The following is a 23748-nucleotide window of genomic DNA, read 5'->3' as shown; positions in this document are numbered from 1 at the left end:
TCGTTTTATATTTCTAAATTAAATCTATTTGAGTGCATCTTTTTTCTTAGCTTTTGAGTTGAGCTCGTATTTTAATTCCGCCGTGTTTTCTCATGTAATCGTCGGGTCTATTTAACGCGGGTGTTTTTGTACCGTATTTATTTTAAAGCAAGAAGCCCGTTAGCATCTTTGTTGGACGTTGAGGCCCGCTGTGCCTCCGCTCGTCGATTTTAACAATAGCCGCGATACACTCCCCATCTCTGCTTGTTTTGATACATTCAAAGGAGTATCTTCACCGCAAACCGAGAAAGAACATGGAAGATAAACAGGTCCGGGTACCTTTCAGCAACTGAGACGTTTTGTTATGCCGACGGACATTTAATTTAACTGGAATTTAAGACGTTTTACGAGGCGCATCATTAAACATTAGGATCACAAAGGAAGATGTCCAACGGCGCAGCAGGAAGCGGGGGTTTGGCGTGGATGGTAAGCTGAAACGTTGAATAACTTTAGTTATTTATAACCTGAATTGTTGCTTATATGCCACACAAAACTGCCGCGTTCACCTTTTTAGCTCAGCGGGTCGTTAAAGGCGTAGATCTCCCGACAGGTAACCTAATAGAGTCTAACGTTGACGTAGTCTGCTTTCCAGAATACGCGTGTTAAAGCCCAGCCAGCTGTTGTCTCTGGTTTCAGAGGCAGCGATGGAGGACTGGAGACGTTATTTATACAGATATTGAGCGGAAGACGCAGCGGTAACATCTTGTCCTACAATGAACCAAAGAGTCCAAAGCTGGTGTCCTCAAAATAACTACAATTAAACTTTAAAAAAACACTACCATGAAAGTAGACTTGTTCATCCGTAAGTAAATGTTCAATACACAATAAAACATGTCTTTAATATACCACTTTCATGATGTACACTGTAACAACTTATTTATGTTATTTAAGTCAAAGTAGCAGTACTTAATGCAAAAATACTCCAAGTGATACAAAAGTACGAGCATCAAGGTATCATTAAAGTACCCAAAGTACAAGTATTCATTGTGCCGAGTGGCCCATTTCTGAATCCAATATATTATATCACTGAATTATAATTGGTGATGAATGTACATCACTTTAATGTCACACTGTTTGGTATCCTAACCTATAATAATAGAGCCTGTATATTTGTTTAGTTGTATTTTGTATTAATAATCTGAATCTGTTACAGTAAAGTACAATATGTACCACTGAACTGTAGTTGAGTTATAGTATAAAGTAGCATCAAATGGAAAACCTCAAAGATTGTACTAAGTACAGTACTTGAGTAAATTGACCTAGTTACTTTCCATCACTGTTTATTACAGTATAAGTACAATGAATGGAAGAAGTATTTTATGGATACATCGGGAAGTTGCCAGTGTTAACCAGTGAGGAACAAGGTTTTTGTTAGTATTATCACAGCATAGTTTCCTTTACAACACTTGTATGAACATGCACCTGATTTATGTCAAATCAAAGTTGATATATTAGGTCACAAATCTTCATCTACCAATAAGAATGAGAGGTGCAGTTTTTCTCGGCCTAAAAGGTTTCACAAAGCTAACAGGACGATGTCAATCAATTAGTAAAATCAGCCAGATAAACTGAAAACCTTTGTATGTGTGTGTGTGTGTGTGTGTGTGTGTGTGTGTGTGTGTGTGTGTGTGTGTGTGTGTGTGTGTGTGTGTGTGTGTTATACCCATTACTACTGATTATTCAAAAGCTCACATGCTCACTCACATTTGGAACGGGACATTTAATTTGTCCAAATATCTCTCTTGTTTGTAATAGAGATAGAAGACTTAAAGCTCACTTCAGTATAAACACAACAGGAGCCGTTGTCTTAACTATAACTGTCAGTAAACAGCTTCTGTTAAGTATGTTTCACTAAAATCACAAGGCTTCTGCTGCTCTATGATGGTGAGCACTGGTAATCTGCTTTCAGCAGCACAGCAGAGTCCAGAGACTTCTTACATTATTATGTGTGTAATAACAAAAACAAATCTGCGAAACAGGAGGCAGCGAATGGTCGAGGTGATGCTGGCAGGATGGAAGGTGCCAAGAAAGACAAGGCGGGCTCCAAGCTGTCTGTGGAGCGAGTTTACCAGAAGAAGACCCAACTGGAGCACATTCTTCTCCGTCCAGACACGTACATCGGCTCCGTGGAGCCAATCACTCAGGTGAGTCCGGAGCAAACGGCCTTGTTGACCCAAAGGATAGACACATAAGCCCCTTTCAGACGTAAACTGTAATTCATAAATCCTGCTAGTTTGACATGTTGGCCTTTTGTTAGAAGAAGGATTTCTCTGTCAAAGTTGCACTGGTAATTTTGCTCCAGAGGACTGCATTACTTATTAATAACATTTTCTGCACAACACACTTGTGATCAAAACTGTCAGCTGGACGCTTCAGCTATTCCCAACGCCTTTGGAAGATTCCTGTTTACACGTACACAGTGTTATGGAAAACAGACAGATGCTAAAGTAATCTGAAGGCATCAAAATTCCCAATTTAACGCTTCTGCATGAAATGTTTAGAAAATACATATCCTGTTTATAAAAAAATGAAATAGATGTTAAATGAGCGATGAATTTCATTCAGCCGTAAAACCAAAGGCCCAAAAGATATATAAATAAAACTCTATTTTACATTATGAGTGATGAATTTCAGTCAGCTGTAAAATGAAAGGCACAAAAAATAATAAAGCAAATTAAATCACGAGTGATGGATTTATTTCAGTTCCGCAATGATTGAGATTTATAGAACAAAATCAGGCGTACGTGCATCTTCATAAATCTGCCGAAAAGAATGTGTACATTTCTATCTTTGCGTGCACACACACACAGTTTTAGTCGTGAATCAACACAGGTTTAATGCACTGTGGCTTATAATAGTTAACTTTATCATAGAGCTGAGTGGTAGCAGAAGGGAAAAGCTGGCATGTTCTGCTGTTTTCTTTTTTTGCACAAATAAAAGATACATAAATCAGTTTTGAACTGATTGAGTTATGTTGCATACAGTCTGTTTGAGGCTTCCCAGCATAACTAGATATCTTGAAGTTCAGCTGAGTATTCTGTTTTGAGGATTTGCTGCAGTAATAAACCAAAGATCTTTATTTTTCCTCCTCTGAACGGCTGTAACAACTTTTCAAGCATTTTGTTCATCTTGCAAATCACAACAGGTGAAAGAAACACATTTTGTTTGATCATCATCTTTGTGATTAACCGCTATCTGTCATGTGACATGACACGCAAAAAAAACAACTGACATCTACATGATTTTGTATGTAACAAATCGTGAGATTACAGAGATCTCAGTAAAAAAAAAACACAGATTTTGGTCTGATGATGATTAAATTATACTTTTAATTAGTTTAATTTTACACTTGACTACGTTAACCTTTCTGCTCATTTGCACACTCTCACTTGTTATGATCACTGCTACCAACAAGTTGCCCATCCTGAACTTAAAAGTATTTGTATCTATTTTTTCTAGCAAATGTGGGTTTTTGATGAAGAAATAGGAATGAACCAGAGGGAAATCACCTACGTTCCTGGACTGTACAAAATCTTTGATGAAATTCTTGGTGAGTGAATACACACTGTTAATTCATCTTCTTTCAGCGCTCTTATCTGCACAGTTAACACAGAGATTGATTCCCTCTACAGCTGGGATGTTGAAGGCTTATTATCGCTATAAGAATATCAGCGTCATCCACTGATTCACAGTCTCCTATCTCACTGCACAGCGCCGCAGCATTGATCTAGGCCTGTCTGTGGAGATTAGTTTCCCTCTGTGAGCGTGTCTTTGTGTGCCCTGTTCGCGGCGTGGAGGGGACATTTGTGAGAAATGAAAAGTTGACTGAGAAATAATTTCAGTGTTTGTGGCAGCTCACGGTCAAAGCTGCAGTCTTCTTCATTTCACCTGGTAAAGCGCAAGCGTGCTCAGTCAGCGCGCCTCAGCTAAATAGAGGTTGATAAAGCCATTTATCTGTTCAAAGTTTTAATGACTCGGTACAATGTGGGAGTAATGCCTCGCTCGATGCCTCGCATAGTAAAGTGCACGGGTGTAATCAGTTTATAAATGATGCTCAACATTGTGCTCAGTGTCGTTGATGATTGCTTCCATTTCTGCACACTCTGCCCTCCTGGCCTGTGTGTTCATGAAAGTGTTTGACTAATGACAGTTTCTGTTTCTGGATATTACCGCGGTGTCCTGGGTAAAATACACAAAGGGGCACGAGACGGTAGCAGATATTTAAAGCAGAATAGCTCTCAGTAAAAATACAAGTTGAACTCTACCTTCTGTGATCCATTTATATATATAATTATTGATTTTTATATATATAATATATGTATAACCAGAAGATGTTTGGAAAAGACAAGCATTCATTTAGCCCACTAGAGCTGCAGCTGATGAGTTTAGCTTTATTATTGATTAACATGTTGATTGTTTTTTTATCAGTTAATAAAACATTCTCTGGTTCCAGCATCTCAAATGAGAAAAGCCGTTTCTATGTTGTTCAGATTTTTTAAATTGTATGTCTGGATTTTGGACTGTTGGTCATATGAAACAAGACATTTGAAGATGAGTCACCTTATGATCTGTGAAATTCTGATGAAAACTTTTTGGTATTTAATAAGACAGATTAACTGATGATGAACATAATAATTAGTTGCAGAAATTAACTTGTTTGTCTGAAAGCATCATGTTGAATATGCCTGTGTATACTGTTTTTTTGTGTGTTATTTATTGTTATTTAATTTTTCCCTTGACAGTCAACGCAGCAGACAACAAACAAAGAGACAAGAACATGAGTGGAATAAAGATCACCGTTGATCCGTGAGTACAAGGTTTCAAAATACAATTAACAAAAAAAGAGTACAAAGTAAACCGTGTACACTTAAATCGCTTCGACATTGGACGAGAAAAGTACATTTTTGTGCCTCGAACAGCTTTTCTATACAATTTCATGTGAATGTACTCATGAATATCATGAGCTCATTACATCCTGAAAACTGATTTCCTTTTGGAATAAACATTCTCTTCTCCGGTAAGCTGCGATGGCGATAAGTCTGTCCCTGTTGTTGTCTTTATACTCTGGATGCATCCAGGGCTTGGTGGTGAAAACATGCATTAGATGAATGAGGTTTGAGACATGGATCCTGGCGAAACTACAGTATAATGAGCCTGTGCTGAAATGCACCGAGGTCTTTGTTTTATATTCGGTTCACCTTCAGCCCGCTGACTGCATCAACATCTGACTGCTTAAACAGCAGCGCGTCCTTCAGCCGAGCTGCTGCGCTCCCTAATGTCCCCCGCTGTATAAATGATACCATTAGCCCTGCCGCACTCAGGTCTCTGCGGCTAATGTGGTTTTATGGAGATGTTAAAGCTCCTCGCCAACGCTTCCTATGCCGGTTTGTGGGTGAGCTTATTATTAAGCACTGGTGTCATATTTTTGAGTCACCACAAACATAACCCCATCACATCCTATCAGGGGGGAGATGGATTATTTTTGCTTTTAATGCAACCCTCTTTTCAAATATTATTCAAAAAGCATTCCCACACAGACACAGAACCGCACCCCACTGCGACCTCATGACCATTGGCATTCACCACTGGCAGCTCATTGCTCCTCTCCCTATGGGTCCTGCCGTCTAAACCAGACGCACGCTTCAGCCGCATTAATGCAGAGATAAAACATCTGTCGGCCATCCAGAATTCCCTAGAACCCTGGTTACATACTAACTCTCACTTTAACGTGGATACTGGCTGCCAAATGGCTCCTGTGTCATTGACGTGACCTTAAGTGTGCATTTTTCACCAGCAGACATTGAACAGACTTCCATCCTCCCATGATATATGATACATGATATCAAATGCATTCAGAGATCAGTCTTACACATGTTTCAGCTTCAGCAGATTCAGTAGAGAGATTGAATAGGAATGTTATTGATTGGTAGTAAAGATTTTATATTCGCCTTTTGAAATGTATATCCTCTGAACCCCTATAACGGGGAGGATGTAACTAGCGTGACAGTAGAAATAGTATGGATGTCACCCTGTACTTTAATGGAATGTAGCACAAGTCAGGGTTATTATCCTCAACTGAAGTTAAAACGAAGATAAGCTGTGAAAAACATTGTCACAAACACACACACGTGCATACAGACGGTGTGTGTGAAGCACACAGAGAAGAGCAGAGGAGAACTGGCGCCACAAGAAATGAGAGCAAGACACAGTAAAGAAGCTCAATCTTAGCTGAAATAAAACAAATGCACCCAAATTAGCTAAATGCAATATTCTTTCTTTCAGAGTGTGTTTCTGAAAACGAACTAACTATAATGAAAAGTTTAAACTAAATAAATCACATTTGAACATTTAAAACTTTCATGGCCTTGGTAGAGAACAACATCACATATTTTCTACAGGCTTTTTTCTTTCAGGTCAGACAACATTTCTTGCTTTTTCTCAGGGAACAAAAGCAAATAACCGCTGCTTCAATGAATGCTGTCGACTGTAACCGGAAATAATTAATAGCGGTTTAAATGCAAATACTGGGTCAAACTTAATCCCTAGTTCTCTTTGTACGTGAGCCAATGAAATACCTGAAAATATACAGAAACTCTTCTGTTCTGATAACACAATTGAGGAAATAGAAAATGTGCTTTATAGAACCCTTTTTCTATTTACTTCTTAAAACAAAGAAGCCTTCCCAGAATTTAGCCTCAATATTTTAGTCTAAAATCCCATCATTTTCATTAACCAAAGAATAAGTAAACAACAATAAGAATCCGAACGGATATTTGACATCATGTTTCAGAATCCCCCAGAAAGATTGAGGTTTCAGATTGTCTGTGTCCAGGTTCTGTTCATGTCTCTGCGACTCATCCTGCTACATCCTTTTTCTTTTGCCTTCACCAGCGAGTCCAACACCATTTCTATCTGGAACAACGGTAAAGGGATACCGGTGGTGGAGCACAAGGACGAGAAGATGTACGTCCCGGCTCTCATTTTCGGCCACCTGCTCACCTCCAGCAACTATGACGATGATGAGAAAAAGGTCACGGGTGAGAGGAAGACAGCTTCACGTCTTTTATCCGTGATTATACATTAAGTCGGTTCAGGAAAGGTGAATATCGCTAACTGCTGTCTACAACGCTAACTGTTGGTTTGTCCGCAGGTGGAAGGAACGGGTACGGTGCTAAACTCTGCAACATCTTCAGTACCAAGTTCACAGTAGAAACCGCCTGCAAGGAATACAGACACAGTTTCAAACAGGTGAGGAGGTCTCTTCTGTTAAATATGCTTTGATAGGTTCATACAGTAAAACCACCAAACACATTATACCCGGGTCAACTGTGCGTGGTCATGGTTTTAACTTGAGATTACCTACAGTTCCTATTGCTCGTCACAAAGGATGCTTTTTTCTTTGATTACATATTTTCTGTTTCACTATACTGAAGAAGAAAGTCGGCTGGAATCAATGTAATTTTTCTCTCGCATTTTCATCGTCTCATTTCTTCTGAAAACGTATGCTTTGTGTCTGCAATTACAAATGTACATGCAGTAAATGCAGCCGATATCCTGTCAGGAGCACACCGTTTTCTTTACAAGCTTTAGAAGCTTCTAGAGTTTGGCCTGTAAAGAAATTCAAACCTGTTTTTTGATATTCAGCCAGACCTGTACACTGACTTGTACCACGACGTGTTGCGTTTGACTCAGCAGGCTCATCACATCACGTCGTCACAGGCTGCTGATGTAGGCTACTTATTTTATCCCGATTTGTGTATATTATATGTCTCGCAATGCCGTTGAAGTTCGTTCGTCAAAAACCAGAATATTGACTCAAATCTATCGACTACAACTTTAATTGTGGTCACCCCAGTGTATGTTTGCAGACAGTAATGATTTATTTACTTTGATTTGTAGCAGATTTTAAGGTAAAATCTTCACCATTGCTTTGTGATCTTTGAATTAAGTAATTGCTGTTTTATAGGGGTTTGACATGTGGTCATATCTAAGGTAAGGGTGTGTATATTATCACTTTTTGTGGTGGCACCCTTGAGGTTTGTATTGGTACATTTGTAAGTCACCAGGTGTTTGATATCACGGTTGTTTGGGAGAAAAACTGCACTTGATATAGTAAAGGTGGTCTGGGTTCAAGAGGATCATAGGATAACATAGAAGTGGATATAGCAAAGCCTGGTGTGTGCTTTTTGTGTTACAATGTTTTTGTTATCGTCCTCAGACGTGGCAGAACAACATGAACAAGACTTCTGAGCCCAAGATCAAGTTCTTTGACGGGGAGGACTTCACCTGCGTGACGTTCCAGCCAGACCTGTCCAAGTTCCAGATGGAGAAACTGGACAAGGATATCGTAGCACTCATTACCCGCAGAGCATATGATGTAGCCGGTTCCTGCAAGGGAGTTAAAGTCACGCTGAATGGGAAAAAATTACCTGTAAGTCTCTTCATCTCATTATGGATTATTTTTATTTGCTTTGTTGCACTGAAGGAGCTTTTAAAGTTTGTGTTTAGGGGTCAACTTGTGTAGGATTTTGACACAGTTAGTTCCAGCTGTGACAGGCGTGACATTTGAATGCTTTAAATGTCATTACAGTTGTCTGTAATTTACTTCTCCTGATGATAGTTAAAACATAAAGTTATAATAGTCATGACGTTCAGCTTCACAGGCCTAAATTAAATTACTGTTAATACAAATACAACTCACTGCATAAATACATATAAAGTTTAAAATCATACAGGCTACTGAATATCCGTTTTAAATATGCATAACACATAATAACATTTACTTTTAATGGATCATCCTTCAAGCTAAACTGTGATGGAAAATTCAGAGGTCTGCATATTTGTGTATGTATATCCGTTTTCATGAATGATGAACAATAACAACCCTTGAGACTTTTTGTTTTAGTCTTTCATCAGTGGTTCAGTCTGTCCATCTAATATAATTATTAATAATAAAGATGTATTCATCAGCTGACCTGAGGGAGTAAACCAGCATCAGATCAGACATGAGCAGACATTGCTGGAATGATAATTGATATGATTTCAGTCATTGTTATTATTATTTATTCATGACTATTGCCTTTAGAAATTTCTAACAACATTTCTACTGCTATGGTCCATGATTATAACAGGCCTAATAGATATTTTCAATTTTTTTGAAATATAAAAAATGGTGTTACACTAGTAAATATTACCTTTTGAAGCTAACTTGTCCTTGTCTTTTCTATCACTAAAGATTACCGGGTTCCGCAGCTATGTGGATCTGTACGTGAAGGACAAACTGGACGAGACGGGCGTCGCTCTGAAGGTGGTGAACGAGACTGTGAATGACCGCTGGGAGGTTTGCCTCACCCTGAGCGAGAAGGGATTCCAACAGATTGGCTTCGTCAACAGCATCGCCACCACCAAGGTGTCTGAATGCCCTCAGTGAGAGACTGGCAGAAGCAAACGTGGAGGCAAAGAGCAGAAATGGGTTTCTAACACAGAGGCTGTGTGTGTGTGTGTGTGTGTGTGTTTCAGGGTGGCAGACACGTAGACTATGTGGTGGACCAGATAGTGTCCAAACTTATTGAAGTGGTGAAAAAGAAGAACAAGGCTGGAGTGACAGTCAAACCCTTCCAGGTAGGCTAATGAGAGATTTCCTACATTCCTAACTCAAGGCGACTGTGTTGAAAACTGATAGACCCGCCTCTCCTTTGTGCTTCAGGTGAAGAACCACATCTGGGTGTTTGTGAACGCACTGATCGAGAACCCCACCTTTGACTCCCAGACCAAGGAGAACATGACACTCCAGACCAAGAGCTTCGGGTCAAAGTGCCTTCTGTCGGACAAGTTCGTCAGAGCTGTAAGGACCCTTCTCATTGGCTGCCACCTTCTCACGCTCCTCACTTTTGGTTGCTCAAGTTAAACAAGTTGCCGATTGTCATGAAAGCGTTTTTGTGTCTTTGTCTTCCACAGGCAACCAACTGCGGGATCGTTGAGAGTATACTCAACTGGGTGAAGTTCAAAGCCCAGACTCAGCTCAATAAGAAGTGCTCATCTGTGAAGTACAGCAAGATCAAAGGCATCCCCAAGCTGGACGACGCCAATGATGCCGGTGTGTTAACAGTGTGATTTATTTATTGATTGGTCTCCTTGAACGTCCACCACTGACTGCAGCGCTGTGGTTGTTGCCTCTTAAAAGTGTGCAGTAGAGAGAAGGGTTAACAGAGCACGCTATTAGTTAGGAAGTGTTTCTCTAACGGCATTACAAGGCGTCAGGAGCCAGGAAATATACATCAAGTGATGCACAGTAAGTAGATTCTTAACTGTTTCCACATCCATGTCACAGGTGGCAAACACTCCGGCGAATGCACACTCATCCTCACTGAGGGAGACTCAGCCAAGTCTCTGGCCGTCTCCGGACTTGGAGTCATCGGGCGTGATCGCTACGGAGTGTTCCCCCTGAGAGGAAAGATCCTTAATGTGCGAGAGGCGACGCACAAGCAGGTATGATGCTGGATAATTGGATATGTGTTGGTAGGGTTGAATGTTGCTCAGCCTCCTGCACACAAATCGATCACAGAGCTAGCTCCCAAATAGTGCCGTCCTGTAAATAGAAAGTATTTGAGGATGGCTGAAGGTGTTCTGAAGGCACCTAATCCTTATCTATTTGTTGTCAATATACTGTTTGATACCACCCAGTGTCTTTTCATCATCATTTATTTGTGGGCAAACAAGTGGTGTCAAATATTTGCTCTCACATTAGCATTCTTTCAACAGATCATGGAGAATGCTGAGATTAATAATATCATCAAAATCGTTGGACTCCAGTACAAGAAAAGCTACGAAGACCCAGAGTCCCTGAAGAGCCTGCGCTACGGCAGGATCATGATCATGACGGATCAGGTGAACTGGCTCACGACCAGTAGTATTAATATTACGAACAGCCGCTGAACCAGTAGTTCTAACATTTCTCTTCTTGTCCCAGGATCAAGATGGCTCCCATATCAAAGGCCTGCTCATCAACTTCTTCCACCACAACTGGCCGTCTCTACTGAAACACACATTCCTGGAGGAGTTTATCACACCCATTGTCAAAGTAAGAGACACACACACTGTTCAGTACCTTCTCCATACACCTAATAACAAGCAGCACTAAACTGCTGGAAATTACAACACAGATTATTATTATTATTATAATAACACTCAACACAAACCGACGGTAAAGCTGGACCCCATTGCTTAATGTGTTGTCTGCAGGTCACCAAGAGCAAGCAGGAGTTTTCCTTCTACAGCATTCCAGAGTTTGACGAGTGGAAGAAAAGCACAGAGAACTTTAAAACCTGGCATACAAAGTACTACAAAGGTTTGATACTCAAGTATTAAATATATCAATATGAACTTTGCATATGACATTTGTATAAAAACTAAAGATCCTTCTGTTGTTTGAATTAAAAATGTGACACGTGTGTTCCAGGTTTGGGTACAAGTACAAGCAAAGAGGCAAAGGAGTACTTCGCCGACATGGAGAAGCATCGCATTACGTTCAGATACAGCGGTGCCGAGGACGACGCTGCCATCACTCTGGTCAGTTTAAAGCTGCAGTTACATACGGATCTCTAAATACCGTCCAAGGTGCAGCAGTCAAACACTACCATTGAGTCCAGCGTCTATTTAGTGGAACTGAATCCTCTCATGTGGTTGTATTCACCTGGCATTACCCTGGTCTATATGGCTTCCTCAAGGATGCTCAATATTAGCAATATTTGTCCAAATATTATGGGATAAATCCCCCTCCTCGGCCTGGGCCAATAGTGTACCTAAAACTTAGTGTACCTAAACCTAAAAAAAAAAGGCTTTTTATTTAACAAAAAAGGTTCTCAAATGTTAAATTTATAATCTATGCCAGAAGCGATCAAATGAAATCCTAGTAATAGTGTGCAAATATTAGCGAATGTTTGGATTTTTGATAATCCATACCATTAAAGAATACCTGCAAGTCTGTATTACACGAAGGCTGACCTGCTGCGTTTCGATCCAGGCTTTCAGTAAGAAGAAGACGGACGACAGGAAGGAGTGGCTGACTAACTTCATGGAAGACAGACGCCAGAGGAGGATGCACGGCCTGCCGGAGGTTTGTGGCTTTGCTCAAGATTGTGTAGGCAGCAATGAGAGAAAGGTGTGTGTGTGTGCGTGCGTGTGTGTCTGTGTGTGATGATAATGTTTTGTTTGTGTGTGCTGCTTGGGACCAAACTTGGTATTGGATAATGAATCTGATCGGTTTCAATTGGAAATGAAACAATAGATGAAAATGCTTTAAGAAAGCTAATTTCTATGCTCCAATTAGTCCACTCCAATGTTACAGTTTACCACTGATGTTAAAGTGTGTATTGAATTGTATTTCAATTGTTTTTTCCCCTCAGCAATACCTGTATGGCAATCAGGAAAAGCAGCTCTCCTACAACGACTTCATCAACAAAGAGCTGATTCTGTTCTCCAACTCCGACAATGAGAGATCCATCCCATCCTTGGTTGACGGTTCGTATATTCACTCCATCTCTGTGAGCTGTTTCCTTGAGGGTGTTAAATTAGAAAATTCAGAGCCTATCTTCTGCCTCCATACGGCTCTCAGCATGGCGGCAGCTTAGCGGGCGGCTCGTAGCTAAACGTGCTAACAGTGCTGACAGAAATATCAGTGTTTACCGCTTCCTTGATAACGGTGGTTATTATGGTTGAAACCATCACTTCCTGTTCTGTCTTCGTAACAATGGTGATGTATTAACTGTGTATTGATGCTGTGTGTGTGTCGTTTCCAGGTTTTAAGCCAGGCCAGAGGAAGGTGCTGTTCACCTGCTTGAAGAGGAACGACAAGAGGGAAGTGAAGGTAGCACAGCTGGCCGGTTCAGTTGCAGAGATGTCTGCCTACCATCATGGAGAGGTACGGTCAACTCAATGTCTTCCAGACGCGTGGCGTTAGCGGTGTTTCTATCCGATGTACCAACCAGTGTATAATAATTAGTTTTTCTCTCTGTTATGTTTGCAGACATTCAAACTGACCAACATTTTAGCTTTAAAAATCCATATTCGCAGAGGACCTTGTGTTATTTAGAAATGATCCTCATCTGTGTTTCGTGCGGCGCATTCTCTGGGGATAGTGGAAGTCTGTATTTTATTAAAATGTATTGATGTTATCCTCTGGGTATAATGTCAAAGCTCTGCGTAATATCCGCTTATGTAAAAAAGACTATGCTATATAATATTTATATTCATTATACACACAAAAACAGGATGTATTCAGGTGGTCTCCATGCTGTGTAGCAAGATGAGCTTCCTGAATTTGCCTCATAAATGCTGTCAACATTTTTGATTTATAATTTATTTATAATTGCCATCGCAGACTGAACATTACTTTCACAAAGTATTGATGATCGTATGACTTCATAATTCTCAACCATGAAAAAGTCAGAAAAAAACCCAAAACCCTTGCAAAAAAAATCAACAACACCAAGAGTCTGTGTTTTGCAAAATGTAAATTTTTACTTGACATTTTGGACAATATAGCCATTATAGATTAAGAGCACAGACGACCTCCACAAATACAAATGAGTCAAGTTCACCAGGTAATACTAGTCCTGAGTGAATAGGGTTTATGTAATAGTTTAAGGTCGGCGTGTTAATATTAAAATAGGATTTCATGTTTATTTGCCATTTTATATCTTCACACTTGAATCAGCCAATCAGAACAAATGACTGGATCTTAAGGTTTTTTTCTCACCTACTTCTGTGAGCGTGAGTAACTGAGTGTGTACATGTATTTCAGAGATTCTCTATTCTATTACTTATCACTGACCACCCATTCCCCGTTCGTCCCTGTAGCAAGCTCTCATGATGACCATCGTGAACTTGGCCCAGAACTTTGTGGGCAGTAACAACGTGAACATCCTGCAGCCGCTGGGTCAGTTCGGTACTCGCATCAATGGAGGCAAAGACGCTGCCAGCCCTCGTTACATCTTCACCATGCTCAGGTAAATCAGCAATGCACATAAATGTTGGATTATTTGTTTGTGTCAGTTGAGGTTACCGTCATATTTATGTTCTTTCAATTGGACATTATCTTCTGGAATGAATGAATATATATATATATATATATATATATATATATATATATATATATATATATATATATATATATATATATATACTTTATTAATCTCCAAGGGGAAATTTATTGTCATCATAGTAGCGCCGTACAACTTGAAGATACAAATACAATAAACACACAAGATAAAAGATCAAATATATAAAGAAGCAACAGGGATGAAAGATATATACAAATAAAATAAAAATAAAAATAAAGTGAAATATAAACGTGTATATATATATATATATATAAATATACATAAAAGAATAGAATACAAATAACTGGAATGAAATATATTTACAGCCGCAGAGTGTATTCATTAATTAATCAAATTAAATGTAAACAATAGATAGTGTAAAATTTATATATACTTTATTAATCCCCAAGGGGAAATTTGGTGTCGGATTAGCAGCAATTTACAGAGAAAAAAAATGAAGTATAAAAACAACAGGGATGAAAGATATATATACAATAATAATAATACAAATAGCTGGGATGAGAGATTTGTACAGCAAAAAAAGAGTATTAATTTAGGAATTAAATTCAACTTAAACAATAGGGGAATGCAAAAATGCAAAGTATGTATGTGTATATGAAGTGTGTGAAGTGTAGATAAACGTAAACGTGTACAGTGATTTAAGACAAATTGTAGTATTTTCACAGAATTTCGTTCTTATCTGAAATCTTTATACAAACTGTAAAGTCTCATACTGGTGGTCTCTTTTCCCACAGTCCACTTGCCAGGCTGTTGTTCCCAGCCGGGGATTCCAACCTGCTCAAGTTCCTGTTCGATGACAACCAGAAGGTGGAGCCCGAGTGGTACATTCCCATCATTCCATTGGTGCTCGTCAACGGCGCCGAGGGCATCGGAACCGGCTGGGCGTGTAAGATCCCCAACTACGACACCCGAGAGATTGTCAACAACATCAACCGCATGCTCAAACACCAGGAGCCCCTGCCGATGGTAAACAGTCTGAGAAACGTCAAGCTATGCCGATTTGACTTCTGCTCTTCAGTGTCATTGTTATTAAACATTAAGTTTAATAATGATACCACACCAGAAATTAATCTCCAACAGATCTGTAATTGTATTCCATCCATATAGGCAACGTGCATAGAAGAAAATGTATTATATTGTAATGACATACAAGAAGGCTGCCATTCGTATGAAAGCATCCGGACTCAATTGAAATCTTTAACCCTACCAACCTTCCACCAATCTTCTTCATTTGCAATAAAATAAACGCGGTAAACGACTTCTAGTGGTGTCACACGTGCTTACGGTTGTAAACCTATGAACAGAACTGTTTTATCTCAACGTAATGGCATACCTTTATTTGTCAGCTATGGGATGTTACAGTTATATTATTGCATAAACTGTAATGATCGTGAATTTAATCAAACTTTTTATTGGAAAATTGTTTCTACTGTTGCACATTCGCATCGCCGGCAGTTTGAATAGTTATAATGCAATATATTCGCTGCCAGTATGTGTTTTTTATGTGTTTTTAAGTGTGTAGGTGTGTAGTTAAGTAGTCTGAATGTGCTTCTGTTCAACGACATTGTTGAGACAAACAAAACAAAGGAAACCCTTTGGCAGCCCGGACCACATTGTCTTGTCTGAGAGACGTATTGGCAGCGCTACACAGATCAGCTCTGCTTTCCAGGTTTCTCATGAACCTCATGGCTTGTTACTAGTAGTGTGGATGCAGACAGGAGTCTAAATAATTGTTTATATGAAATATTACACCTAATTTCCCCATGTAATTTCTGTCCCCAAACAGCTTCCCAGGTACAAAAACTTCAAAGGGGTGATCCATGAGCTTGGTCAGAACCAGTTCCTGGTCAGCGGAGAGGTGATGGTCATCGACAGAAACACCATCGAGATCACAGAGCTTCCCGTTCGGACATGGACACAGGTACAGTTACGCTTCTTTTCTCAAGTTTTCACTTGATGACGAACTGGAATAATTGATAATGTAATAAGATGGAATAATATAACAATAATGTGGTATATTAATATATATCTTCCCCGTTGTGTGCAGGCGTATAAGGAGTCTGTGCTGGAGCCCATGCTGCAGGGCACTGACAAAACACCAGCTCTCATCCATGATTATAAGGAATACCACACAGATACCACAGTCAAGTTTGTGGTTCGCATGTCCGAGGAGAAACTGGCCCAGGCCGAGTCAGTCGGCCTTCACAAGGTCTTCAAGCTGCAGTCCAGCCTTACCTGCAACTCGATGGTAAACTGTGATTTAAATTCAACATAAAGTGTCATTTAAATCGTGGAAAGTGTTTTTTGTCTTGATTAGTGCATGGCTTGGCCTTCCTGGTTTGGCCATTTTAAAATCATGTGTTTACTAAATTTTCTTTAAGTTGTCATGAACTGATTTTTAAACCCCTTAATCCTCAGGTGCTGTTTGACCACATGGGCTGTCTGAAGAGGTATGATTCGGTCCAAGACATCCTCAGGGAGTTCTTTGAGCTCCGCCTGCAATACTACAAGCTGAGGAAGGACTGGTTACTGGGCAGCCTGGGAGCCGAAGCCGCCAAACTGAGCAACCAGGCTCGCTTTGTGCTGGAGAAGATCGAAGGAAAAATTACAATCGGTAAGAATGACAATTTAAATCAGATTCTGCTGCACCACTGAGTGGTTGAATATGTTCTGTCCCTGTTTTACGGTCCATTTTACTCTAAATGGGACCATCATTTACGAAATGAACATCATGCTGTATTGAAGAAGACTTGAAACTAGAGATTGAGACCATAAACTCATATTTACCATGTTTACTGAGGGAATAAATCAAGTGAAAAGTAAACTTCCATACAGTCTGACTGCTTTTTGCACCCAGAGGAATTGCCCCCTGATGGCCGTTTGAGAGAATGCAAAAGGCATTTCCAAATTGGCCACCTGGTTCTAACCCATATTTTTTTTATCCTCACAGAGAACAAAGCCAAACGTGAACTGATCCGCATGCTCGTCCAGAAAGGCTATGAGTCGGATCCAGTGGTAGCCTGGACCAAGTCTCAGGAAAAGGTACTGTTACAGTGGCTTTAACTGTACGGCTAAACTCAAGAACAATAGAAATGAATTAGGAAATATGAAGTAATATAATGTATTATGTCATCTATGCCGAATCTGTCAACAAACCCAAGAGGGAGCTTTTAATCATGGCAGAAGGTTGAAAAGCATGACAATATTCATATATCTTTTTTTTCTTCTCTAACAGGCGCAGGAAGAAGACCGCGACGGAAACGAGAGCGACAGCTCGGTGGACTCGGGCTCCTCGTCAGGGCCAAACTTCAACTACATCCTCAACATGCCTCTGTGGTGCCTGTCTAAAGAGAAGGTGGATGACCTGCTCAAACAGAGGGACCACAAGGTATCATTAATCATTCATTTCATTATGTTTTCACTATTCATACATTCATTTATTGTGTTTATTCATCAGGGGTCAACTGACCCCCAACTCTGAACAGTGTTAAGGCCTTTGCTCATTTAATTTTATTGGTTTATTGGGCGGGGACAGTGCACATTAATGCAACATTCCTGTACATGTTTAGCCAAGGGGCTATTTTTCATCTGTAGTCCCTGGTCAGATGTTACAACGTCACCCTAAAAACTGTATATAAGATTAAAATAACAAAGTTATGCATTATTTATGCTTTACAAAGCATGCAGAAACAATAAAAGAAGAAAGAATAATAATACCAGGAGAAACATTATTCAGGACAAGTCGTGCAGTTGAAGTGTTGAATAATAAAGTGAATGTGTGCCGATGTGCAGAGAGGAGAGCTGAGTGATCTCCAGAAGAAACTTCCCGAGGATCTGTGGAAGGACGACTTGGCTTTGTTCATTGAGGAACTGGATGTAAGTTTTGATGTGAATATGTACGTTACGCTGAATACTGGCTTTAATCTGATAGTTAACTGTATCCAGAAAGTTATGGAACTGAAGGATTGCTTTGTTTTTCGTCTGACAGAAAGTGGAGCAGCAGGAGCGAGAGGACCAGAGTTTAGGAAAGGCCGTCAAACTGGTGAAGGGGAAGGTTGGCAAACCGAAAGCCAAGAAGTTGAACCTGGAGGAGACCTTGCCCTCGCAGTTTGGCCGCAGGGTGGAGCCTCCGACTCAGGCGATCAGAGCCGACGCAGCCAAGAAACTGTCCAGAAAGAAGAAGGTAACAACTGCCACTGCAATACTGAAAATAGAAGAGTGACACCAGGGATCCAGGATGGTTACACGTTGTGTTTTTCTCCCTCAGAGTGACATTGATCCTGCACTGAAAATGGAGTTTGATGAGGAGGGTTTGGCCATTGAAGGAGCAACAGGAGAAAACTCTGTAGCCAAACCAAAAACTCCACGTGTCAAGAAAGAGAAGAAAGAGCCTGGTCAGTACTAAACTTCAACTGTGCCATCAAACCTGTGGAATTCATCTCCTTTTCTTTTCTCATTTGAGGTATTACTTATTTAGATTTAGCTTTTTCTGTCCAAATGCAAAAGGACTGAATTAAAAAGGTATAATGTTTTTGAGGTGGAGGTTTTTGCAGCCTGAGGAGGAGGGTTGTCATAAATGATGGAACTGGACTCTCTGTATCAGTAGATACATGATTCATCAGCCCAGACAGTCAGATATTAGTAAATTCCATCTATCCAGAGACAATGCGCCGGTTTTCTCCTCGTTCACTGTGTTGAGGTTTGAAGGTAGCCACGCCCCCTGGGCCTCTTTGATGCTTCACAGCGCTGTGAGAAAAAACTCAAATCCATTATTGAACAAGCAGGAGCTTCTCAGCCGTGAGTGAGAATACTGACTGTCAACAAACAGTCTTGTGATCTTGTTTACTGTGTTGCAGGAGCTCCCAGAGTGAGAAAACCTCCAGCACCCAAAGGAACCCCGGTTAAGAAGGTGAAGAAGAGAAACCCCTGGTCCGAGGACGACTCCAAGTCAGACAGCGACGCGGAGGACAGTCAGCCCATCATCCCCCGAGAGACCAAGTCCCAGAGGGCGTCGGGTAAGTTTGAGCCAATGGTCTTTAAATGTAGTGTAAATACTCACTGCCCACATGAGCGCCACCATCTGGCAGATGTTCGTAGTCGTAATATTTTTTTTATAATAGCCGAATCTTCTGTAAAACACAGTTTTAGACCCAAGTAATAATACAAGTCTACATCTTAAAGGGTAAGTCAGGTTTTATATTCTTCCCTTTGTCAATAAATACCCAAATTAACAATGAATGAATCATCATGAAGTGACTCTTTCACTATTCAAAGAATTTTAATTTATGAAAGAAATATTAATTTATTCCTTTTTTATTTTCCAGCACTTGTTTCCCTTTTTAAATATGTAGAAATTGTTTGATTTAGTGCCGTCAGCATCGGGTAGCTGCTTACAGAGTGACCGCCAACGTTTGGTTTACACCCCAAAATAACTCAGTTTGAGTAGCGTCCGTCTGCTTCGAGCGTCTCGAGGGCTCGGTGTGATGCAACGCAGCCGCAATGATCCGAACCGTGACACGGACTCCGCTCTTGTCTTTCAGCTTCCAAGCCCAAGTACACGTTTGACTTCTCGGAGGAGGAGGAAGAGGCGGACGAAGAGGAGAACGGCGGCGGCGAGGACGTGGCTTCTTCTCCAATCAGGTCGTTCAAAGACAAGTTCACACCTTCCTCGGAGACCAAGGGGCGCTTCGACGACCTCAACGAAGACGAAGAGGAGGACGATAACGAAGACCCCTACTCGCTTCCCAAACAAAAGAACACGTAAGATTCGAACCACAGTCAGGAGCTCATCCGCCGTTTGGGGTCTGAGGCGATTATCACGTCACCATAATGTCTCAAACAGACCTTTGTTGCATGTTCGTCCATTCACTCCCTCTCATGTCCCGTCAGCTGTCTCCTGGATTCTATCTAATAAAGGCGGAAAGGCCCAACAATATCTATCAGAGAAAATGCTGAGTACACTGTTTCTGCTTCCCTGAAGGTCTGCTGCACCTGCAGCTAAAAAGAAAGAGACAACCAGCATCTTCTTGTCCAAGTCAGCCTTCTCTGAAAAAAGCAATGACAGCGGTGAGTACCAGCTCGGTGTTCGTGTGCCGGCAAACACATTTGCAATGATTTTTCTAAAATGGTTTGCAATGTGGTGTGATTGTTTTTTGATACTAGTTAGGGTTTGCTTTTTTTTTTTGTTTAATAGATAAAAAAGAAATATTCTCACATATATTGTATTTAATTAACAGAAAAGATTCAACCTTGAAGTTTCTCTTTTCCCCTGAGCTAAGACAAAGCCCTATTTCCTTCTTAACTTATCGTAAAACACACTCCAGGATAAACGGGTTAAACTGAGGGGACTTCACGAAACACGCTTTTTAGACCATAACACAATCATTCACATGTATATTATGACAATTTCACAAAATTCTAACAGGATAAAATAATGAAGTGATGACATTTTAGACAGACGATGGATGTAAACTGTAACATGACAAACCCAAGGCTGTAATTCTGACTTGTTTTGTTCTGACCATTGCAATCAATAAGACATTTCGGCTCAGTTACATTACATTTATCTGACGCTCTAAACACTGTAGACACAGCAACAGGGAGCAATTAGGAGTTAAGTGTCTTGCTCAGGGACAAATCAACGCATCGACTAGCGGAGCCGGGGCTTGAACCACAGATCCTCTGATTGAAAGACGGACACGCTAACCACTGAGCCACCGTCTTTCATAAAAGTAGCAGCCTCTGATTAGTTTCTCTCACAGAAGACACAAGAAGAGAGGGAGGTTAGACATCTCTCCACGCAGGAGGGATCCGCACAGAGAGCAGCGGCTGAGTGATGGCCTGTGTTTGTCTTGTAGACGCGTCCAAGTCCGACAGCGACGACGACGCCGGCCCCGTGTTCTCCACTTACTCCAGCAGCTCTGCATTCGACAAACTGTCGGCAGCAAAGAAAGGTAATGACTCACTGCGTTCAACAGAGGGCGCTGTGATGTAGCGCCTGAGCGAAGGAGCGTCATCATAACGGTTCTGAAAAGAGGACGTTGTGGGTTTAACTCACCAAAGCATGATAATAGTGGAAAAACATGATTTAGAGTGGTTGATAACTCGCCACGTGTAAACAGTGTGTAATGTCAGTTTGAACTCTTTTATTTAGGACCTGTAGCAGCCAAGAAGCCCTCGGATGCAGCTCCCAAACCTAGAAAAACACCAGCACCAAAGGCGAAGAAACCAGATAAATCCATCTGGGATTCTGACTCCGACACCGGCTCCAAGAAGCCAGCACCAGCAGCAGCAGCAGCATCAGCATCCGCTCGTAAAGGTACGGCGCCGATCCTGGACTTCCTTGCAGACATAAATGAATAACATGTCTCGATGCTGATGGTGAACGCTTTTGGCCTCTTTCTGTGAAGTTGCAGGTAAAGGCAGAGGGAGGAAGAGGAAGGGCTCAGGCTCTGAAGACGAGTTCTTCCCAATGAAAAAAGTAGTAAAACCGGTCGGCAGAGTGAGTATCGGTGCAACTTGTTTATTGGATGCAATGAATGTGTTTGACAAATCTTTAAGCTGCTGCTGTGAGCGTCAGTGATGGGACCGAGGTTTAACTGAGGGACTGACTGTTTCTTGTATATTATGTTTTCTGTTTTATACAAAACAGACTTTGCTAAAGATCGCTGAAAGATCTGATTAAATATCCAATAGCAGCTGTTGATACTCTTCACACATATTGCTTCCAGTACCAGATAAAAAATACTTTTTACTTGAGTATATACATTTTTATGTTTTATTTTTACTTCTACTCTTCGACAATTCAGAAGGAAAAAGTCCTTTTATTTTTTTACCAATAATTTATTTTGACAGCTTTAGTTTCTAGTTATTCTTCATATTAAGATTTTGCATAAAAAAAAGGACCAGTGAATAAAATATGATACAGGATATTTTTTGACCAAATGCCTCTCTCGATATTGGAAGGTTGGCTATTGGCACTTTCACAAAATATTTACGCATATATTACTTTATAAATAATCATCAGTAATGTGATTAAAGGCAAATAACAGAACCGTCTGGTCAGTTCAGATAAAAATCCTCAGGTACACAAAATCTTGGACGACATTTAGTCTCATATCCAGATATTGATATTGTATAGATGTATTTCCCGGCCCTCCTCTAAAGTAGTTAAAGTTAGAGTCACTTAAACCAACTACATTACAGTAAAATGCTGCTTACATATGAATAAACCAATAATAATAGTATATGATAGGATGACACTCACATGGGCCGCTGTGCTGCATTAAGAGTACATTTACTTAGGCCGAAGTTACATATAGTGTACTTTGCTGATAATACTTGTACAATGCAGAACTTGTAAAAGAGTATTTTTGTATTGCCCGTGTATCTTTATATGTTTTTGCTATTTTAGTGCAGTAATAATCTAAACGGTAACTGGGTTCTTACGGTCATGGAATTTTAAAATGGTTATTTCCAGGCCTGGAAAAATCCCAAAAGTTGTGGAAAAGTCATGGAATTATATATATTCACATGTTCATGACGTTCATTTACGCGGAGTTTGAAATAATGAATATGCTTTTAAAAGAAAGACGCTCAAAATATAAGCAGGCGTACATACAGGCATCTATATACATGTTTATTCTTTTAATCAAACTATTGTCTCATTCATTTGTGTCATTTAAGGTTTACTGTATGCTTTGGAATTATCATTGTTAGTTTAAATACTACATTTCCTCACATTTTCATGTTTACACCGAGATTTCACAAAATGTTTGGTCGTGTAAATCCATTAGTCAGAATGCGTCTGAACCCTGCGGTAACTATAACAAAATGTTTTCATCGTCCGCCCGTGCAGAAACCTCAGAAACCTCCATCAGACGACGAGGACGAGGACGACGGCAGCGGTGCGACGGGCACTAAGACTCTCCTGATGGGCGCCGGGGCGACGGTTGCCGGGGCGACGGGCGGCGCGTCCCGCGACCGGCCGGGCCGGGCCAAGAAGGAGGTGAAGTACTTCGCCGAGTCGGACGTTGGCGAAATCGATGACGATGACGACGACATGTTCGACTGAAGCGGCTCCAACACTCTGTTTCCTCTCCTGTGTTCCCACAGACTTTTGTACATTTCCTCTTTCATTTTCTTTTCGTCAATGGTGATGTTCAATGATTTTTTATGTGTAGGTGTTTTACACTTTTTATTATACATATACAGGTTTCTTTTTTTATTGCCCATTTGAAATGTTCTGTATTTGTTCAAAGCGGCTTTTAGAAGTTTAGAACGCTGTTCTTTAGCACACTTTTAATTGTTAAAATACGATGTAACTTTTTGAACATGAAGTTGAAAAGTAAACAATGAAATATCCGTGGGTTTCGCCGGCCTGATTCTTTCACCACCGCAGCAGTATTTCACATGGAAGCGCTTTAACGAATGCCGTCGCAGGCGGGGGGGGGGGGGGGTCATGTTAAGCTTTTTGTAAAGGCTGTAAAACCAAAAATAAGCAGATACGAAAACGCTCTGTAAGCATTCACGCTCCCCGAGTAAAGAAATGCTTTTCACTTTGGACATTAATGGAATTACCTCTAGCCCC

At 40.5% G+C, this 23748-nt stretch overlaps 1 protein-coding gene across 1 annotated transcript; it reads left to right on the top strand.

Annotated features, from left to right (window-relative positions):
* Nucleotides 1-423: 423 nt before the first annotated feature.
* Nucleotides 424-23451, top strand: top2b (DNA topoisomerase II beta; the record flags this gene model as incomplete). The annotated part of the gene is made up of 36 exons (XM_079232068.1): nt 424-465; nt 2019-2183; nt 3499-3589; nt 4782-4845; nt 6931-7076; nt 7190-7287; nt 8258-8470; nt 9275-9448; nt 9559-9660; nt 9746-9883; nt 9997-10135; nt 10370-10527; nt 10801-10926; nt 11009-11119; nt 11281-11386; nt 11498-11607; nt 12062-12154; nt 12444-12558; nt 12837-12958; nt 13897-14045; nt 14894-15125; nt 15946-16080; nt 16207-16407; nt 16578-16773; nt 17110-17201; nt 17395-17547; nt 17952-18035; nt 18148-18342; nt 18427-18553; nt 19016-19174; nt 19700-19919; nt 20140-20225; nt 21017-21112; nt 21313-21477; nt 21575-21660; nt 23017-23451. 36 exons carry the CDS (start codon nt 424-426, stop codon nt 23230-23232), a joined length of 4905 nt encoding a protein of 1634 aa, XP_079088194.1. The 3' UTR covers nt 23233-23451.
* Between the last annotated feature and the right edge of the window lie 297 nt (nt 23452-23748).

This window comes from Taurulus bubalis (genome assembly GCF_910589615.1).
Source record: "Taurulus bubalis genome assembly, chromosome: 16".
In the NCBI taxonomy this organism is placed as follows: Eukaryota; Metazoa; Chordata; class Actinopteri; order Perciformes; family Cottidae; genus Taurulus; species Taurulus bubalis.
Note: the sequence above shows the minus strand (reverse complement) of the source record. Positions and strands in the feature narration are given on the sequence as shown.